This window comes from Nerophis ophidion, linkage group LG03 (genome assembly GCF_033978795.1).
Source record: "Nerophis ophidion isolate RoL-2023_Sa linkage group LG03, RoL_Noph_v1.0, whole genome shotgun sequence".
In the NCBI taxonomy this organism is placed as follows: Eukaryota; Metazoa; Chordata; class Actinopteri; order Syngnathiformes; family Syngnathidae; genus Nerophis; species Nerophis ophidion.
This window is the reverse complement of record NC_084613.1, coordinates 60,631,088-60,652,800: the sequence shown is the minus strand read 5'-3', so window position 1 is coordinate 60,652,800 and position 21,713 is coordinate 60,631,088. Positions and strand designations below refer to the sequence as shown.

General features: G+C 36.8%; 1 protein-coding gene across 1 annotated transcript; it reads right to left on the bottom strand.

The window, feature by feature from the left end:
• Nucleotides 1-1,475: 1,475 nt before the first annotated feature.
• Nucleotides 1,476-20,984, bottom strand: slc66a3 (solute carrier family 66 member 3). The gene is made up of 7 exons (XM_061895742.1): nucleotides 20,717-20,984; nucleotides 14,258-14,340; nucleotides 11,024-11,093; nucleotides 10,845-10,902; nucleotides 7,935-8,055; nucleotides 6,529-6,570; nucleotides 1,476-2,771 (listed from the first exon to the last, which is right to left on the bottom strand). The coding sequence occupies exons 1-7, from the start codon at nucleotides 20,860-20,862 to the stop codon at nucleotides 2,671-2,673; spliced, it is 621 nt and encodes a 206-aa protein (XP_061751726.1). The 5' UTR covers nucleotides 20,863-20,984; the 3' UTR covers nucleotides 1,476-2,670.
• Between the last annotated feature and the right edge of the window lie 729 nt (nucleotides 20,985-21,713).

Genomic DNA, 21,713 nt, shown 5'->3' with positions numbered 1-21,713 from the left:
GACATTTCTAAAAAATAAAAAAAGAACAATAGTGTCACAGTGGCTTACACTTGCATGGCATCTCATAAGCTTGACAACACACTGTGTCCAATGTTTTCACAAATATAAAATAAGTAATATTTTTGGTTCGTTTAATAGTTAAAACAAATTTACATTATTGCAATCAGTTGAGAAAACATTGTCCTTTACAATTATAAAAGCTTTTTAAAAAAAATCTACTACTCTGCTAGCATGTCAGCAGACTGGGGTAGATCCTGCTGAAGTCCTATGTATTGAATGAATACAAAATCGTTTTCAATCGGAAAAATATCGTTTTTGAATCGAGAATCGAATCGAAAAAAATCGATATATTATCGAATCATGAACCCAAGAATCGATATTGAATCGAATCGTGGGACACCCAAAGATTCACAGCCCTAGTATTTATATACACACGTGTGTGTGTGTGTGTGTGTGTATGTATATATATATATATATATATATATATATATATATATATATATATATATATATATATATATGTGTGTGTGTGTGTGTGTGTGTATATATATATATGTATATATATATATATATATATATATATTATATATATATATGTGTGTGTGTGTGTGTGTGTATATATATATATATATGTATATGTATATATATATATATATATATATATATATATATATATATATATATGATACACACGACAGTTCCTGCCAATATCCAGAAACTTGGCACAGCCATTGAAGAGTGGACCAACATTCCACAGGCCACAACCTGATCAACTCTATGTGAAGAAGAAGTGTTGAACTGTGTGAGGGAAATGGTGGTCACACCAGATACTGACTGCTTTTCTGACCCAGTCTGCCCCACAATGAGTGGATAAAGAAAAAGAAGGGGCTCATTGACAAGTTGGGACTACAACGTCGGACTTGTTTAAAGCTTTTCAGGTAAAACTTTACCATAAATGGAGACATCCGCTGATGTCACCATTTGGACAAACGGCACAAATTGAGGCAAAATTCCAAACAGTTAATTTGGAGGGAGTATGAAAAAAGGCAACATTTTTTTAATAGATATTTTAACCATGCATCTATGGTTTGATTTAACATTTTTCTGGACTCATGCAGATCTCAAATACAAACAACAGGTACCAATAGGTAAGAAACCTTAGTTGTGCATAGTAGGTCCGCTTTAAATCAGTAATCACTATTTACAAGGAAAATGTACTCCTGTTTTAACCTGAATATTGTAAATATTCTGACAACTTTTGAGACCTTTTACAAATCAGCAATTCCGAATCAGTTGTTTTCCTGTTTCTAAAAAAAAAAAGGGATCAACATATGAATGGAAATTTTTGTTGTTGTTTTTTTTATTGTTAATGCGCCTGTTTGCTTCTCAGCTTGCATAGGATTGTGGGATTTGTTTGCGTCAGAATAAAGCTAAAAACAAATGGGGTAATTAAATGTAGAGTCTGCATACAAAAATAGTCACAATATGGCTTTATTTAAATGTTGTTCTGAAAGGAACGAGTAAAAGAGACAATTTATCCTGAGTTAGGTGAACACAATAGGAATGTGCTCTCCCACAACAACACAAGTGTACTACAGTGGAACCCGTTCAAGTCAATGATATCATTAATGTACAAGATGTGTGCCTCTCACTAAATAAATTGTCAAGTCCTATACATGAATCTTCCTACCTCTAAGATAGTTATAAATAACCATTGTCAGACACTTTTTCTCGGCCTTCAAAAGTCGGGTGTGCTGTGAACCAAAACCTTTGTCACTTCTGACCGCAAACTTGTACATAAAATTGGTTCTCAATTATTGTAGTCTGAACAGTCATCACATTTCGACAAAAACTGACCACTTTTTCATAGAAATGACTATCTGATACTGATATCAGTCCGTTGTCAGTAAAAAATAAAAATCGGATTATATTGGTTTGCATGTAAAATCTCGGATACAAACGGTCCTGCATCAGGTTTACTTGTGCACAGCTGGACAGCCAGTTAACTAAATGTCCTCACACTAGGTTGTTTTTGTTTTTTTTGTATGTTAGTCAAGTCATTCACAGAAAGTAAGCATGGTAAGCCATATGCTACTGTGAGCAAGCAGCTACACAACAGCTAAGCACACAATAGCACACAAGCTAGACATACATAATAAGTGTGCTGAATGGAACAATAAAATAAACTTACAAAAACAAGGTCTACAAGGCAAAAGCATATGAAAAGTATCCAGTAACGAACGTGTCCGCATCATTTAGCTAACTGTGAATCAGCTTATTGGGCCAAGTATGTTTAACACACAATTTGACTTGGTACCTTAACTTAATGGATTATTGTGAGCACTACATGGCGCCAAAAAAACTAATTACCACTCCACTTCAACTTAAAGACAGCATAAGTCGCATGCATTTGTATCAGACTTGGGACTTCCCAACAAATGACTTATTTTCAAACAAAAGTGGTCGACGATATATGTCTGAAGATGGCATTTTTTAGTAAGAAGAAGAAGCTGGTGGCCATGAGCGTGTTCCACTGTACACTATTTGAGAGTTGCTTTTTCATATTCTAAACTTTGGAATGATTTGGACAAGAAAGGTAAAACAGGTATTTACAGTGTAACATGTCTTCTGGGAGTAACAGTGGGAGAAGTTTTGTCCGCTCCAAAGTGTTCAGTCTTCTTTCACGCAGCTGCGGCCGTTTTTCCGGTAGTAAAAGATGCTTAGCAGCACCCAAAGGTTCAGCAAAGTGGTGGTGATGAAGCGCACCAGAACTGTGACCAACAAGATGATGAAGTTAGACACATTCTGTCTCATGTCCTCCTTTTGGTGCTGCCAAGGAGAATCCTCTCCTTACAGCAAAGACACTAATCAAATTAAAAAATGTATCTATTTATTGACATATGGAGAAATATAATCCTGCTCTGGAATGAGACAATGTTTGGGGGAGATATGTTCTAAGATGACCTCCACCTCGTTTTATAGAGGACCTTTCTAGTAGATGCCTTCTTTCACCTCTCTCCCTGTACAGACCTTGGAGATGGAGTGTTGTCCTCAAAGAAATGTCCCTTCTACTTCCATCCTTCTCCATCAACTTACTCCTATTGTTATGCAGGACGCTTGTTTAGCAGTCACGCTGGACAACAACACTGTTGTAACTTACCTTTTACCTTCTTTTACATGTTTACCTACTTTAAAAAAAACAAAAAACTTCTACCTCATTTTTACCTTATATTACATGTTTACCTACTTTTTATTTACAAATCTTCTAACCTGCCTTTACCTGTATATCTACTTTTTTTTAACCTTTCAACTGTATACTTACTTTTTTAACCTTCTTTTACCTATTTTTTAATCTTCTTTTACAAACCCCGTTTCCATATGAGTTGGGAAATTGTGTTAGATGTAAATTTAAACGGAATACAATGATTTGCAAATCCTTTTCAACCCATATTCAGTTGAATGCACTACAAAGACAACATATTTAATGTACAAACTCATAAACTTTATTTTTTTTTTGCACATAATTAACTTAGAATTTTATGGCTGCAACACGTGCCAAAGTAGTTGGGAAAGGGCATGTTCACCACTGTGTTACATCACATTTTCTTTTAACAACACTCAATAAACGTTTGGGAACTGAGGAAACTAATTGTTGAAGCTTTGAAAGTGGAATTCTTTCTCATTCTTGTTTTATGTAGAGCTTCAGTTGTTCAACAGTCCGGGGTCTAGTTGTTGTATTTTACGCTTCATAATGCGCCACACATTTTCGATGGGAGACATGTCTGGACTGCAGGCGGGCCAGAAATAGTACCTGCACTCTTTTACTACAAAGCCACGCTCTTGTAACACACGGCTTGGCATTGTTTTGCTGAAATAAGCAGGGGCGTCCATGATAACATTGCTTGGATGACAACATATGTTGCTCCAAAACCTGTATGGACCATTCAGCATTAATGGTGCCTTCACAGATGTGTAAGTTACCCATGCCTTGGGCACTAATACACCCCCATACCATCACAGACGCTGCCTTTTGAACTTTGCGCCTATAACAATCCGGATGGTTATTTTTCTCTTTGTTTTGGAGGACACCACGTCCACAGTTTTCAAATATAATTTGAAATGTGGACTCATCAGACCACAGAACTTTGCATCAGTCCATCTTAGATGAGCTTGGGCCCAGCAAAGCTGGCGGCGTTCCTGGGTGTTGTTGATAAATGGGTTTGGCTTTGCATAGTAGAGTTTTAACTTGCACTTACGGATGTAGTGACCAACTGTAGTTACTGACAGTGGTTTTATGAAGTATTCCTGAGCCCATGTGGTGATATCCTTTACACACTGATGTCGGTTTTTGATGCACCACCACCTGAGGGATCAAAGGTCTGTAATATGCTTAAGTGCAGTGATTTCTCCAGATTCTCTGAACCTTTTGATGATTTTACGGACCGTAAATGGTTAAATTCCTTGCAATAGCTCGTTCAGAAATGTTGTTCTAAAACTGTTCGCCAATTTGCTCACAAATTAGTGACCCTCCCCCATCCTTGTTTGTGAATTACTTACCATTTCATGGAAGCTGCTTTTATACCCAAACATGGCACCTGTCACGCCAAATTTCTTCTCCCTACAAACCCTCTCCCCCCCTCCCCCATTTACTTCCGGGGTCATGATTAATACAGACGTTTTGTTAACGCTATATTATAAAAATACAGACATTTTGTTATCGCTATATTATAAAAAAAATTCAAAAAACAATTTACAAACACAAGCTATGGGATGACATAAGAGGAAACGTGACACGAAGTAAATGCGTCATCCCGTAGCTTGTGTTTGTAAATTGTTTTTTAAATTTTTTTGTAATATAGCGTTAACAAAACGTCTGTATTAATCATGACCCCGGAAGTAAATGGGGTGGGGGGAAGGTTTTTGTAGGGGGGGAGAAATTTGGCGTGACACACCCACCTGTTCCCAATTAGCCTGCACACCTGTGGTATGTTCCAAACAAGTGTTTGATGAGCATTCCTCAACTTAATCAGCATTTATTGCCACTTTTCCCAACTTCTTTGTCACGTGTTGCTGGCATCAAATTCTAAAGTTAATGATTATTGGCAAAAAAAAAATGTTTATCAGTTTGAACATCAAATATGTTGTCTTTGTAGCATATTCAACTGAATATGGGTTGAAAAGGATTTGCAAATCATTGTATTCTGTTTATATTTTCATCTAACACAATTTCCCAACTCATATGGAAAAGGGGTTTGTATATATGTTTACCTACTTTTTTTAAACTTCTACCTCCCTTTAAATGTTTACCTACTTTTTCTTTTAAAATATTTTTTTCCTTTTATCCGTTTACCTCCTTTTTACCTTCTTTAACCTATGTTTAGCCACTTTTGTTTTTTTACTTTCTTTTACATGTTTAACTTCTTTAAAAAAAAATCTTCTAATTTGCTTTTTACCTTCTTTTACTTGTTTACCTTCTTATCTGTTTACCTGTTTTTTTTTACATTTTCCCTGCTTTATACTTAACTTATACCCGTGTTTACTCACTCTTTTTTTTAATCTTCTAATTTGCTTTTTAACCTTCTTTTACCCGTTTACCTCCTTTTTACTTTATTTTTTCCTATGTTTACTTACTTTTTTTTACCTTCTTTTACATGTTTAACATCTTTAAAACAAATCTTCTAATTTGCTTTTTACCTTCTTTTACTTATGTTTACCTACTTTTTACCTTCTTATCTGTTTACTTGCTTTTTTTTTTACATTTTACCTGCTTTATACTTAACTTTTACCCGTGTTTACCTACTCTTTTTTTTTTAATCTACTAATTTTCAATGTATGTCTGACATGCGATAACGTATTGTGTCATTTCCGTTTTTCCCCATCCTCGACGTCTAAATTTTGGTGTCTTCTTAAACCACGGAATGTTCAGACTTTTTGCCCTCAAACACAATAAGCAGCTCTAACAGGTGAGTTGTCTATCTCCACCTTCATATCTATGGCTGACAGCATTGAGACACTGTGTGGATACTTTTCTCTCTCCTGACTTATTCATCTAGTTATTAGTTTCCTCTTAGTTCATTACTTTCTCTTGTTATATTCTTATTTTACTGCTATATTTTTATTCCCATTGTTGCTTTTTATTTTTATTCTTATTGTAATATTTTTTCTATTTTGTTTCTATTTAAACCCCCATTATTTACTTTTTACTTTTTTAAATTAATCTCAACTCTGTACACTGTTGCTGGAAATTAAATTTTCCTGAAGGAATCAATAAAGTTCTATCTATCTATCTATTACTCTCTCCTGTAGTGCGGTTTCAATGGACTTCAGTCCAATTGTACACAGCGTTTATTCTTCTCTCCTTTCACTACTTCGCATTCTACTAAGCATTCTTCCCTCCTCCTGCTGTGGTTTTCTTTTGCCTTTTAAAACTGTTATTAACATACTAAAATAATGGATACTTAGACATTTGACCATGGATTTTTAATGGTCCGCATCCCAGTCGCAATGCACCACATTTGTTGGACTCACCCAGCATGTCTCCAGTTGTCATTACAGTGGTGTAGATCCGTGCTGAAAAGAAAAGCCCACATATTAACTTTAAACAGTAGTTGATATGTTAATTACAACCGACAACGTTATTCAAATCCATTTTCATAAAGTCAAGTTTAAAAAATGTGCAGCATGCCTAAGGGGACGTAGTAGCTGTGTTGTAGTATTTCTTAAACTGCTGTATGTCATAGTGTATCAAATTTGTCTTGCATTCATTTACAACAGTGGTCGGCAACCCGCGGCTCCGGAGCCGCATGCGGCTCTTTGGCCACTCTGATGTGGCTCAGCTGCATAATCGCCAACCCTCCCGATTGTTTCAGGGGGTTTCCGGATTTTGGTGTGGGGGGTTTCCGGATTTTGGTGCCTCTCCCGGACATCACCCGGGGTTAACATTCTCCGATTTTCACTCGGACTACAATAATGAGGGCGTGCCGTGATGGCTTTACTTTTAACGTCCTCTACAACATGTCATCGCACCCGCCTTTACACCACGCTATCTGCGTGCCGGCCGGACGCATGCATTTTGCTGCTTCTATCGTCACACGTATGAGATTGCAAGGCATACTTGGTCAACAGCCATAAAGGTTACACTGAAGGTTGTGATATAACGAACTTTAACACTCTTACTAATATGCGCCACACTCTGAACCCACACCAACAAGAATGACAAACACATTTCGGGAGAACATCCTCCCAGTAACACAACATAAATGCAACATAACGATTACCCAGAATCCCCTGCATCCATGACTATTCCAGGCTATATTATACACCCCCGCCCACCTCAACCGACGCATGGAGGGAGGTAGAGGGGGGCGGGTTTGGTGCTAGCGGGGTGCATAACATAGCCTGGATGCAGGGGATTCTGGGTAATTGTTATGTTGCGTTTATGTGTTACAGTGTCATTCTTGTTTGGTGTGGGTTCACAGTGTGGCGCATATTAGTAAGAGTGTTAAAGTTGTTTATATCACAACCTTCAGTGTAACCTTTATGGCTGTTGAACAAGTATGCCTTGCAGTCGTGTAAGTGCATCTGCGTAAGCCACATACAAAATGTTGCTGGGCTGGCAAGCTGTTTGCACATGTTGTAGAAGGCGTCAAAGGCAGTGACTTCATAGCACGCCCATATTATTGTTATCTGTGTGACCATCAGCAGCTATTCGCGAGAATGGTTGTGGCTCCCATTGTCTTCTTTATTTTGTGAAACCGGTCAAAATGGCTCTTTAGGTGGTAAAGGTTGCCGACCCCTGATTTAGAAGGACAAACACACAGCTCATATCCATCCACACTGAAATATTACTGGTAAATGTATGCAAAGTTATTTTCCATTGATAGAACTACAAAGAGTATCTGATGAGCAGCAAGGCATGCATATTGTTTACTTACTCATACAGGTGTAGCTGGCCATCCCCCAGGTGAGGGCGCTAATCTGTCCCGCGTCCTTCGACTTCCATAGACATTGCAATTGTGCGAACTTACTCGCAGCACTGATGAAGGTGCACAGACTCTGAGAAAAGACCAATAACATGTACATATATACATTCTATATTCTTAACACTATATGTTACGCTGCATACTGACCTGCCACAACATTAGGTACACCCGCAACATCTCATCACAGCTGTCAAAATATTCTGCTTTTACAAAAATAATAATCTTCACTATGATAGACAATGTCATAGGGATATTCATTTTGTCATTATGAGTTTGTCTATGTATTTAGATCAGTTGGTTTACATTTATTTTTCACCAAATACCACCTCAAAAAACACTTGGCTCTCCAAGTTCCACCATAATGACCAACAATAAAATATGGTAGCGTAGTAGGCCTACGTATTCATTAAAAAAAAAGGCAGAAGTTTAATTTACCAAGTATATTTTTAGCCAACGTAACATTACACTTACTTTGAACAGTAACACTGGGTTTGAATACTGGAAAATAAAACACTGATACAGTGATTATTTGGCCTACTACTAGTGGTACGTATACAACAGTTTGACAAACAGTGATTTAAATTATTCGGATACTAACTATTGCTCATGCATTTTTCGAATTTGGTTGGTATTTTTCAAAGGATGCTCTTATAATTAAGATTGGATGACAGCATACACACATTATTAATGGCATGTGAAAAATACAAAAAAAAAATACATAAATTATACGTAAAAACAAAAATGTTTGTTTTACCATTTGTCATATCATTCTCACGAAATTCTTGATAAAGCAAAATTGCAATTTATTACACCAATAATTAAAGAGACAAATGAAATAAAAGTAAATTAAGTTCGCTTCTGATTCGAAAGGTGATCGTCCACCATTCAAATCAAACTGATAGTGACTATAAGACTTTTTACTCATCGTTGAATAATTTTTGCCACAAGTGCAGCAAAGAAACTGAACAAAAATTAAATTTTTACAGATTCTTTATAGGAAAGTTTTTACTTTGTGAAACCCATCGTTTATTTTTGAAAATTCAATAAAGACACATTTTACCCTTTTTTAGACCTTGAACACAGGTCCAACTGTACATAGACTTCTCTAATCTGGACTACTTTAATCTATAGAACCTCAATATTCATAAAAATAGTTTGTGGTTGGTGAAACCTTTACCAATGTTGACTACATGCTGAAAAAAGTTTTAAAAGTGCCTTTATTGCGTTTTCACCAATAGAAGAAAGGTTTCATAAATATCCAACTGTCTTTTTATGAACTTTCAGGGTCTGTGGGATAATTGATAACAATTATTTATTATGTTTGTTAGGCTTTTTTTGGGCACTCTCATATAAGTTTTATTTCATTTGGTCCTTAATTATTGAGGTCAATATATTGAAATAGCAGTGAAAATGCTATTATGTTTTCATTAAATTCAGAATGGATTATACAAATAATTTGCGATGCTGCATAATATCCATCCATCCATCCATTTTCTACCGCTTATTCCCTTTCGGGGTCGCGGGGGGCGCTGGCGCCTATCTCAGCTACAATCGGGCGGAAGGCGGGGTACACCCTGGACAAGTCGCCACCTCCTCGCAGGGCCAACACAGATAGACAGACAACACTCACACTCACATTCACACACTAGGGCCAATTTAGTGTTGCCAATCAACCTATCCCCAGGTGCATGTCTTTGGAGGTGGGAGGAAGCCGGAGTACCCGGAGGGAACCCACGCATTCACGGGGAGAACATGCAAACTCCACACAGAAAGATCCCGAGCCTGGATTTGAACCCAGGACTGCATAATATTAATAAGGATTTTTTTTTTTTTATATTTCCATTTTATTCGTGTATTTTTATAGTATCTTTATCATGTCATTAATAATGTGTGTATTCAGTCACCCGATATTATTGATAGACGCATCCTTGAAAACTTACCGACCAATCTTGAAAAATGCATTTTGACCAAATATGACACACGGATAATCTAAATAATAAGACAAATTAATAATATTGAATTGAATTATATTTATATAGCGCTTTTCTCTAGTGACTCAAAGCGCTTTTATATTGTGAAACCCAATAATTACATTTCATTGTTAAACCAGTGTGGGTGGCACTGGGAGCAGGTGGGTAAAGTGTCTTGCCCAAGGACACAACGGCAGCGATTTGGATGTCAATAGATGGGAAGCGAACCTGCAACCCTCAGGTTTCTGGCACGGCACGGCCACTCTACCAACTGAGCTATACCGCCCTCTAATAATAACGTGTTAAGTAGCGAGAAAAACATTAAATGTTGACATTCATAACACAAAGCTCACATACCGAATATATCTGAAAAATAAAAATACATTTACAGCTTTGGAAAGTGAAAAACTATCCATATGGACGCCACTGATTTTTTTAGTCTATAGTTTGACAGTCCTGCTGTAACTAAACCTTAAAATGTGTCCCTCTCAGACACTTTGACATCCAACATACATACAGTATATATCAGTACTGTGCTAACAAAACATACATACAGTATATATCAGTACTGTACTTACAAAACATACATACAGTATATATCAGTACTGTACTTACAAAACATACATACAGTATATATCAGTACTGTACTTACAAAACGTGCAGTTTTGCAACACCACATCCTGTGAAAACGCCTTCCTGAGTGAACTGTAGCAGCATACTTTTTGTCAACTGCAGAAAACGCCAACAAACTTTCTATTTAAGTTACCATAAAAATTGGTATTATTAATGCAGAGGAATAATCAGTTATTGTATTGATTCTTGTTAGATAGTAGTGTACCTAATGATGTGGCCTTTGAGTTTCAGGGGAAGTTACGTCAGTGAGATTTCTTACCATCGCAAAATCGATGATCCATTTCTCCACGGTTAGTAGCCTCCAGCCCAGGACAAAGCTGAATATGCCACATTGAGGCAGCTGTGCTTATAGCGTGGAAGTATCAACACAAGCTTGTGCGTCACTCTTATTCTGAGGCGTGTAATGAAAAGCAACAGTGCGATACACAACAAGGATACACAACAGTGTAGATGAGGCTGTCCTGCAACCTGTTGTTGTAGAGCAGGATCAGCAGTAGCAGGACGACATCTGAGGAGGAAAAGTGTGCATAAAATCACACAATATACTTAAGAGTGTTTTGATATGAGAGCTGTCTCTGAAAATTGCTGCACTTTAAGTTGCAAGCAAAAATTTGAGTTACAAGCATCCCCGCCATTAGTTGGCGTAGTAAATGTCACAGTGGACCCCGTAATATCCGCCCAAAACATCTGGGGCCGTATTCCTAAAGCAGGGGTCTGCAACCTGCGGCTCCAGAGCCGCATGTGGCTCTTTAGCACCATCCTTGCGGTCCCCTGGAGCTTTTTAACACATTTATGAAAATAGATAAAGATGGGGGTAAAAACATATTTTTGTTTTATTAGGGTTTCTATAGGGGGACAACATTACACAAACCTCCCTAATTATTAGGAATCCCAGTGTTTGTATCAAACATGATTCTCTGATGAGAGTATTTGGCGAGCACAGTTTTGTCCTACTAATTTTGGCAGTCCTTGAACTCACCTTAGTTTGTTAACATGTATACAGTTATTCAATGATGCCAGAGAAAGACATTTTATGCCACTCATTCTTTGTGTCATTTTGTCCACCAAACCTTTTATACTGTGTGTGAATGCTCAAAGGTGAGCTTTGTTGGTGTTATTGAATTGTGTGGAGTGCTTATCAAGCATATTTGGTCATTGCATGAATGCAAGATAATCGATGCTAACATGCTATTTAGGCTAGCTGTATGTACATATTACATCATTATGCCTCATTTGTAGGAAGTGGGAGGAAGCCGGAGTACCCGGAGGGAACCCACGCATTCACGGGGAGAACATGCAAACTCCACACAGAAAGATCCCGAGCCTGGATTTGAACCCAGGACTGCAGGAACTTTGTATTGTGAGGCAGACGCACTAACCCCTCCGCCACAATTGACCCTAGTGTGTGAATGTGAGTGTGAATGTTGTCTATCTGTGTTGGCCCTGCGATGAGGTGGCGACTTGTCCAGGATGTACCCCGCCTTCCGCCCGATTGTAGCTGAGATAGGCGCCAGCGCCCCCCGCGACCCCGAAAGGGAATAAGCGGTAGAAAATGGATGGATGGATGGATGGCCTCATTTGTAGGTATATTTGAGATTATTTAATATCCTTTACTTTTATCATCTTTGTATATAGTTTAGTTTTGCATGCCTTATGACACATTATCTGCATGTAATATTGGGTGCATTTCAGATAGTTGTTTGTGTGCCATGTTGTTCCAGACCACAGCAAACATTACCTAGCTTGTCAAAGATTGTAATAAATCTATTAAAAGAAAACAGCCTGACGATTCCTTTAACTTGGACACACACATCTATACCTTTGGCCAATAAAGCCAGTTATTTCCAGGAGCTATCTCACCTTCTGAGTAGCCTCTGACTTACTAATGGTTTCTAATGTTGTAAAAATGTGTAGAATAAATATATAAAATTTGAACATTTCTGTCAACGAAGATTTGCTTCAGCCTGCGACACATAGTCATTTTGCTAGTAGGCTATTATAGCCAATAGACACTTACGTCATGTATTGCCTTCATTATAAGACTTACAGTATAAACGGCTTTTCTTTTTTTGCAGCTCCAGACAGATTTGTTTTACCCTCGTAAATACCACACTTGGACAGCACGGTGGTACAGGGTTTGTGCCTGTGCCTCACAATACGAAGGTCCTGCGTTCGATCCTGGGCTCTGGACCTTTCTGTGTGGAATTTCCATGTTCTCCCCATTAATGTGTGGGTTCCCTCCGGGTACCCCGGCTTCCCCCAAAGACATGCACCTGGGGATAGGTTGATTGGCAACACTAAATTGGCCCTAGTGTGTGAATGTGAGTGTGAATGTTGTCTATCTGTGTTGACCCTGCGAGGAGGTGGCGACTTGTCCAGGGTGTACGCCGCCTTCCATGAATGCAGCTGGTATAGGCTCGAGCATCCCTCGCGACCCGAAAAGGGACAAGCGGTAGAAAATAGATGGATGGAATAACCAAATTGACTTGAAATGTTCAAAATTTAAAGTGCTAAACTATTAGCATGGCAATTGATGTGAGCAAATAAATATAACTATCACTATGAATAAATACTGTACAATTGGGTCTAATTTATCACACATTTCGAAGGATATTTTTAAAGAACATCTTACTAATCAATTTATTTTATGGGTAATTGTATTTGCAATGACAGTCTTCATAAAATTAGATTCCATGATTAAGTTGATTAATTTGAGGGTCCATTCTTTGCCCATCATCACCAAAAGTATATTTTTTATCTCGCTTTTATGATCAACCAATCACATTTTTGGAAATATTGACCCAACATGGTCAACCACACCTCACTAAGACAAGAGTGTATGTCCATTCCTTGCTCAGAGTTCTCTAAGAATGTTCTGGAATCACTCTTAAGCTAAGGCTCCTTCCTATGATTTTTTAAAGTTGAAGTCATGCTATTTGCTCACGGAATGACTGCCAGCTGATCGATGCTAACATGCTATTCAGGCTAGCTGTATGTACATTTGAAACTATATTTACATCCAGCGTTTCCCTCCACCCACGTTTAATGCCAAACAAACACTTACCAATCGATGGATTTAAGTTGATCCGGTGTCACAAGATGCAAAACTTCCGATCGTTGGTCTGCACATTTTACCGGCGATGCTAAGGCAAACATGGCCGAATAGCGTCAATAGCTATTCGCTCAATAGCTTCAGTTTCTTATTCAATTTCGTTTTGGCTATCTGCCTCCATACTCCAACCATCCGTTTCAATACATGCGTAATCTGTTGAATCGCTTAATTGTTGAATCGCTTAAGCCACTGAAATCCGAGTCTGAATCCAAGCTAATGTGGCTATATCTTGCTGTGCTATCCGTATTGGCATCACTGGATGACGTCACAGGAAAATGGACGATGGCTTCACAGATAGCGAAAATCAGCCTCTTTAAAGCTTTTTGAGGGATATTCCGGGATGGGTAAAATAACTTCAAAAAATAAAATAAGCCACTGGGAACTGATTTTTATTGGTTTTAACCCTTCTGAAATTGTGATAATGTTCCCCTTTAAACATTTATATGTCTAAGCCTGAAATAACTTGGAGTTTAGGCCAAGGTGTTGTTCTTGGCCTCAGATTTCGTCTGTAAAAATAAAAAACTGTGCTTAAATAAGCAGATCCTTAAAAGGCAACTCACCTTGAGCAATAAGAATGGGATATTCCAGGTATGTTGGTGGTGGGTAGTCGTAGTACGTCTGGTACGTGACAAACACGATGTACCTGTCGAGCAGACAGTGAACGTTTGGCACTGACGTGACAAGAAGGATATAAAAGTCATTCATGCTTTATGGAAGTTCATCTTTGTGGCACATTGAGATTATGAGCAGTACATGTTATCACATATATAATGATTTTTCTTCAACTCAAAGACACACCTGGACAATGTAAATGTTGTATTTGAATAAAATGTATTACACAACCCAAAACCAGTGAAGTTGGCACGTTGTGTAAATCGTAAATAAAAACAGAATAAAATGATTTGTAAATCCTATTCTACTTATATTCAATTGAATAGACTGCAAAGACAAGATATTTAATGTTTGAACTGAGGAACTTCATTCTGTTTTTGCAAATAATCATTAACTTAGAATTTAATGGCAGCAACACATTCCAAACAAGTTGGCACAGGTGCATTTTTACCACAATGTTACATGGCCTTTCCTCTTAACAACACTCAGTAAACATTTGGGAACTGGGGAGAACATTTTTTAAGCTTTTCAGGTGGAAATATTTCCCATTCTTGCTTGATGTACAGCTTAAGTTGTTCAACTGTCCGGGGCCTTCGTTGTGGTATTTTAGGCTTCATAATGTGCCACACATTTTCAATGGGAGACATGTCTGGACTACAGGCAGGCCAGTCTAGTACTCGCACTCTTTTACTACAAAGCCACGCTGTTGTAACACCTGCTGAATGTGGCTTGGCATTGTCTTGTTGAAACAAGCAGGGGCATACATGAAAAATGGATGACAACATATGTTGCTCCAAAACCTGTATGGACCTTTCAGCATTAATGGTGCCTTCCCAGATGTGTAAGTTACCCATGCTTTGGGCACTAATACACCCCCATACCTTCACAGATGCTGGCTTTTGAACTTCGCGCCGAGAACAATCCGGATGGTTCTTTTCCTCTTTGGTCCGGAGGACACTACCTCCACAGTTTCCAAAAACAATTTGAAATATGGACTCGTCAGACCACAGAAAACTTTTACAGTTTGCATCGGTCCACCTTAGTTAAAATTAAAGTTAAAGTACCAATGATTGGCACACTCACACTAGGTGTGGTGAAATTTGTCCTCTGCATTTAACTCATCCCCTTGTTCACCCCCTGGGAGGTGAGGGGAGCAGTGAGCTGCAACACGGGCCGCGCTCAGGAATCAATTGGTCATTTAACTCCCAATTCCAACCCTTGATGCTGAGTGCCAAGCAGGGAGGCAAAAGGTCCCATTTTTTGAACTCAAAATCTACCGATTTCAGGGCGGAAACTCGAACCACAAAGCCACTGAGCGTGATCTTGGATGAGCTCGGGCCAAGCGAAGCCGCTGCCGTTTCTGGGTGTTGTTGATAAATGGTTTTCGCTTTACATAGTATACTTTTAAGGTGTACTTACAGATGTAGCGACAAACTGTAGTTACTGACAGTTGTTTTCTGAAGTGTTCCTGAGCCCATATGGTGATATCCTTTACATACTGATGACGCTTTTTGATGCAGTACCGCCTGAGGTACTTACATGCAATGATTTCTCTAGATTCCTTGAACCTTTTGATTATATTAGGAACCGTAGATGGTGAAACCCCTAAATTGCTGGCAATAGCTCATTGACAAATGTTGTTCTTGAACTGTTTAACAATTTGCTCATGCATTTGTTGAAAAAAGGGGTGACCCTTGACCCATCCTTATTTGTGAATGACTGAGCATTTCATGGAAGCTGCTTTTATACCCAATCATGGCACCCACCTGTTCCCAATTTGCCTGTTCACCTGTGGGATGTTCCAAATAAGTGTTTTGATGAGCATTCCTCAACTTTCTCTGTCTTTTTTGCCACTTGTGCCAGCTTTTTTGAAACCTGTTAAAGTCATCAAATTCCAAATGAGCTAATATGTGCAAAAATTAACAATGTCTCTCACTTAGAACGTTAAGTATCTTGTCTTTGCAGTCTATTCAATTGAATATACAAACCCCGTTTCCATATGAGTTGGGAAATTGTTAGATGTAAATATAAACGGAATACAATGATTTGCAAATGCTTTTCAACCCATATTCAATTGAATGCACTACAAAGACAAGATATTTGATGTTCAAACTCATAAACTTTATTTTTTGTTGCAAATAATTAACTTAGAATTTCATGGCTGCAACACGGGCCAAAGTAGTTGGGAAAGGGCATGTTCACCACTGTGTTACATCACATTTTCTTTTAACAACACTCATTAAACGTTTGGGAACTGAGGAAACTAATTGTTGAAGCTTTGAAAGTGGAATTATTTTCCATTCTTGTTTCATGTAGAGCTTCAGTCGTTCAACAGTCCGTGGTCTCCGCTGTCGTATTTTACGCTTCATAATGAGCCACACATTTTTGATGGGATACAGGTCTAAACTGCAGGCGGGCCAGGAAAGTACCCGCACTCTTTTTTCACGAAGCCACGCTGTTGTAACACGTGCTGAATGTGGCTTGGCATTGTCTTGCTGAAATAAGCAGGGGCGTCCATGAAAAAGACGGCGCTTTGATGGCAGCATATGTTGTTCCAAAACCTGTATGTACCTTTCAGCATGAATGGTGCCTTCACAGATGTGTAAGTTACCCATGCCTTGGGCACTAATACACCCCCATACCATCACAGATGCTGGCTTTTGAACTTTGCGTCGATAACAGTCAGGATGGTTTGCTTCCCTTTAGTCCGGATGACACGATGTTTCCAAAAACAATTTGAAATGTGGACTCGTCAGACCACAGAACACTTTTCCACTTTGCATCAGTCCATCTTAGATGATCTCGGGCGTAAACGGTATGGCTGTTGACCAAATATGCATTGCAATCTTGTATGGGAAGCAGTGAAATGCATGCGTCCTACCGGCACGCAGATAGCATGGTGCAAAGATGGGCGCAATGACATGTTGTAGAGCAGTGGTCCCCAACCACCCGGCCACAGAAGAATATTTTATTAATATTTTTCTTTAGCATCCTCAATTTTTTACTGCATGCCATTGGTAAGCGCAGGGGTGAGACAAGGTTTTAAAATTATTAGCGCCTGCTTACTTTTACCACACGCCTTGAATAAGCGCAGAGGTGAGAAGAGGTTTTAAATTAATTAGCGCCCCAGCGGCTATTCAAGGAATTAAGGTATGTTGTATTTGTAGCATATTCAACTGAATATGGGTTGAAAATGATTTGCAAACAATTGTATTCCGTTTATATTTACATCCAGCACAATTTACCAACTCATATGGAAACGGGGTTTGTAGGTTGAAAAGGTTTTGCAAATCATTGTATTCTGTTTTTATTTATAATTTACACAGTGTGCCAAACTCACTGCTTTTGGGTTTTGGAGGTTGTACAGGTGTAGCTATTATAATGTAGCTATGGCAGCTGCTATCAACATGCAACTACACGTGCAGTGATATCAATATGTAAGAATAACGACGGCAGAAATGTGAGGCTACAATGACGTAGAAGATGAGGAGTCAATACACAATGGTGTTATTTACTGTACAATGCAGTTAGTAACTCAAACAATGAAGAAATAATGCCTACATTTCATGTTTTAATTACTTTTTTCAATTCAAAATTATGGATACAACATTGTCATTAAATATACTTATGTCTATAGCATTTAGTGGTAGAAAAGAAGACTCCTGCAACTTTACATCCCAGTGCAATGTGTTGTGGAAAAGTTTTTGTGTCCAATTGTTTATGCCATGTTAGAATTGGTGAAACCTTACACTGCTAGAAAAGTGTAAGTATATGTATACATTATAGTAGGGGGGCTATTGGCCCTCAGCACATCAAAAACATTTAAATGACAAGGGAAAAAAATATAAATGGGGAAAACGAGCGGTAATGTAATGGGAATAAAGTTGAAATATTAAGAGGGTAAAATATTAAAATCAATAGATTTGTTTTTATTTTAGTTTTGCAAGGAAACAAAGTTTTAATTTTACAAGATCAAAGCCGAAATATCTGGACAATAAAGTCATAAATGATGAAAAATGTAGTCTTACCATAAAACAGTAGCTGCATGAAATGAAAGTAAAAATATTGACCGTATGATCATAATATAAAATAATAAAAAAAAGATGTCAAATTTAGAAAGAAAATTATTTGTAATTTTATGAGATTACAGCCAAAATATTAGGAACATGAATAAATAAAAGTAAGAGGAAAACATGTGTGATCCAACAAAATAAATAAATAGTAATTTGACAAAATTAAAGATGAAATATTACGATAATAAAATGAAGTAAGAGAGATAGAGGAAAAAATTAGTTTTAGCATTAAAAAAGGTTGCAGTTGCACACAAATAAAGTCAAACTATTGGGACAATTGGTTTATACAAATAAAAATTAAACAATTATACAATTATATCTATTTTTACAAGACTGATTTCAAAATATTCAGAAAAACTCAAGTCCTAAAATAGAGGGAAAAAAAAGTGTGATATCTTAACAGGAAAAAGTCTATTTTTCTTAATCATACTATAAGAAACAAACCAAAACAAGATTTGTTTTTGAAAATGTGTTATAAGTTGTAATATTATGAGAATTAAGTCATTATGTTATGGTAATTAGGTCAATATATCATTAGGGGAAAAAATTATGTCAAGAAACCTGATATAATTCATGTTTATCATTTTATATTTAAACATTTTTCTTCAAATATACACAACCTATCAACATATCCACACAGGTTGCTTTAGATCAGGGGTCACCAACGCGGTGCCCGCGGGCACCAGGTAGCCCGTAAGGACCAGATGACTCGCCCGCTGGCCTGTTCTAAAATTAGCTCAAATAGCAGCACTTACCAGTGAGCTGCCTCTGTTTTCTAAATTGTATTTATTTACTAGCAAGCTGGTCTCGCTCTGCTTGACATTTTTAATTCTAAGAGAGACAAAACTCAAATAGAATTAGAAAATCCAAGAAAATATTTTAAAGACTTGGTCGCCACTTGTTTAAATAAATTCATTTATTTTTTTACTTTGCTTCTTATAACTTTCAGAAAGACAATTTTTGCAAAAAAATACAACTTTAAAAATAATTTTAGGATTTTTAAACACATATACCTTTTTACCTTTTAAATTATTTCCTCTTCTTTTCTGACAATTTAAATCAATGTTCAAGTAAATTAATTGTTTTTATTGTAAAGAATAAAAAAAACAATTTAAATTTAATTATTTATTTTAGCTCCTGTTTTTTCGACGCAGAATATTTGTGAAATATTTCTTCAAACTTCCTATGATTAAAATTAAAAAAATATATTCTGGCAAATCTAGAAAATCTGTAGAATCAAATTTAATTTATTTCAAAGTCTTTTGAATTTAATTAAAAAAAATTGTACTGGAAAATCTAGAAAAAATAATGATTTGTCTTTGTTAGAAATATAGCTTTGCCCAATGTGTTATATATTATAACAAAGTGCAGATTGGATTTTAACCTATTCAAAACATGTCATCAACATTTTTAAATCAATCTTAATCAGAAAAAATGACTAATGATGTTCCATAAATTCTTTTTTTTATTTTTTCAAAAAGATTCGAATTAGCTAGTTTTTCTATTCATTTTTTTCAGTTGAATTTGGAATTTTAAAGAGTCGAAATTGAAGATAAACTAAGTTTCAAAATTTAAATTTCATTTTTTTCTTGTTTTCTCCTCTTTTAAAAAGTTCAGGTAAGTGTTTTTTTTCATCATTTATTCCCTACAAAAAAACTTCTGTAAAAGGAAAAAAAATGTACGACGGAATGACAGACAGAAATACCCATTTATATATATATATATATATATATATATATATATATATATATATATATATATATATATATATATGTATTTATTAAAGGTAAATTGAGCAAATCTCTGGCAATTTATTTAAGTGTGTATCAAACTGGTAGCCCTTCGCATTAATCAGTACCCATTAAGTACTGATTAATGTTGCATTCTGATTTCTCTTGTTATAAAGACAATAATAAATATGTAAACATGTATACATTAGTACATGATGTAAGTTATGGTACAGCAGTTTTTTTCTTTATAAATGTTGACTTTATGATATCACTGCAACATGCAAAATGACGTCACTCACCCCAGTCGTGGCCTCTGGCACTAAGGAAATAAAGGGTGCTTAGAAATAATATTTGTATAGATAAATTAGTTTATTTGCCATTATATCAACAAACCATTTTTAAAAAGTTGGATTGGTTGTGTTAAGCCTTATTTTACATGAATAGTAGTGCAATATTTACACGTCCTTTAAAAAACGATTTATAAAAACAAGATTTGCTTAAGATCCCCACCGAAAAAACGAACGTAAGGTTGTACAAAATGCATTATCCAGCATTTAAAGAAACAGTAAAACATGTTAACCAGAATTTGAATATTAATACTCACCCAAAAAGTTCGAGCAGGAGACTTTTGAGGCTGACTCCGGTCGTCGATTTAGCTCGCATAAGTACGAAGATCTGCGGGAACTTGAGCACCATACACACCAGCAACGTAGACACATTGGCGTAGTGTAACAAAGTGTCCGACGTCATTTTGTATTTTGGAACAAAATTAACAACAAATCCATAAAAATATAACCTTCGATGAAGATGCGCTGCCACACGTCTCAATAGAGCATCGTTTAGGTTGTATGTTTCAAAATAAATCAACAAAAGCCTGTTTCAGGAAATCCATGTATCTATCTAGACGGATGTTCCGAGACAGGCTTTTATGTTGAAGTTTCATTCGTTTGACTTCCTGTTCTTTTTCAAACATTTGTTTCCTGGCTGTACCACCGTCCACCATCACGTTCGTACTTTCGTATTTCGAACGTTTTGCTCTTGCCATAGTTCATTTATTTTACTATCACAAATATAGTATATGTGGTTGTTTGAAAAACATTCATGGACTGTACACATATATACCGGTATATATTTGTTAGGACGCAGCTTATGCCAGGGTTGCTGTTTTGGAATGCTGGTCCTTTTTTTATTTTATTAAAATTGTTGACCATATTCTGAAATCCCAAAAAGAGGACAGCACACCAAGGCCGGGAGTAGGTGAAAATTTGGCAATGATACTCAAACTTGCTTTATAAATAATATATTTATTTAAATAAAGCATTTTTTCTCCTCTGTTGACTGCTTTGTTGGCGCTAGGGATTTTTAAAATGGGGTCCCAGGGACCCCATCAAGTCATAAAAATGGGGTCCCACAGTAAATTTTTGGGGTCCCACTTTATTGTAAGCGTTTTAAAAACAAATGATAAACGTATTCATTATCCTGTTGCATCTCACATTCTATATTGTGTTTTGGAAAAAGGTTGTCATAAACGTTGCTTAATTCATAAAAAAAAAATAGTAAAAAAAGAAAACAAATGTGTATACATATGTAAATGTATTCAG

Excerpts from the sequence above, each read along its gene's own strand:
- slc66a3 (XM_061895742.1), bottom strand. The coding sequence starts at position 20,862 with ATGACGTCGGACACTTTGTTACACTACGCCAATGTGTCTACGTTGCTG. Across the intron at positions 11,094-14,257 it reads TCCCATTCTTATTGCTCAAG|ATGTCGTCCTGCTACTGCTG; the intron begins GTGAGTTGCCTT and ends TTTCCTCCTCAG. Across the intron at positions 10,903-11,023 it reads AGCCTCATCTACACTGTTGT|CTTTGTCCTGGGCTGGAGGC; the intron begins GTATCCTTGTTG and ends TGGCATATTCAG.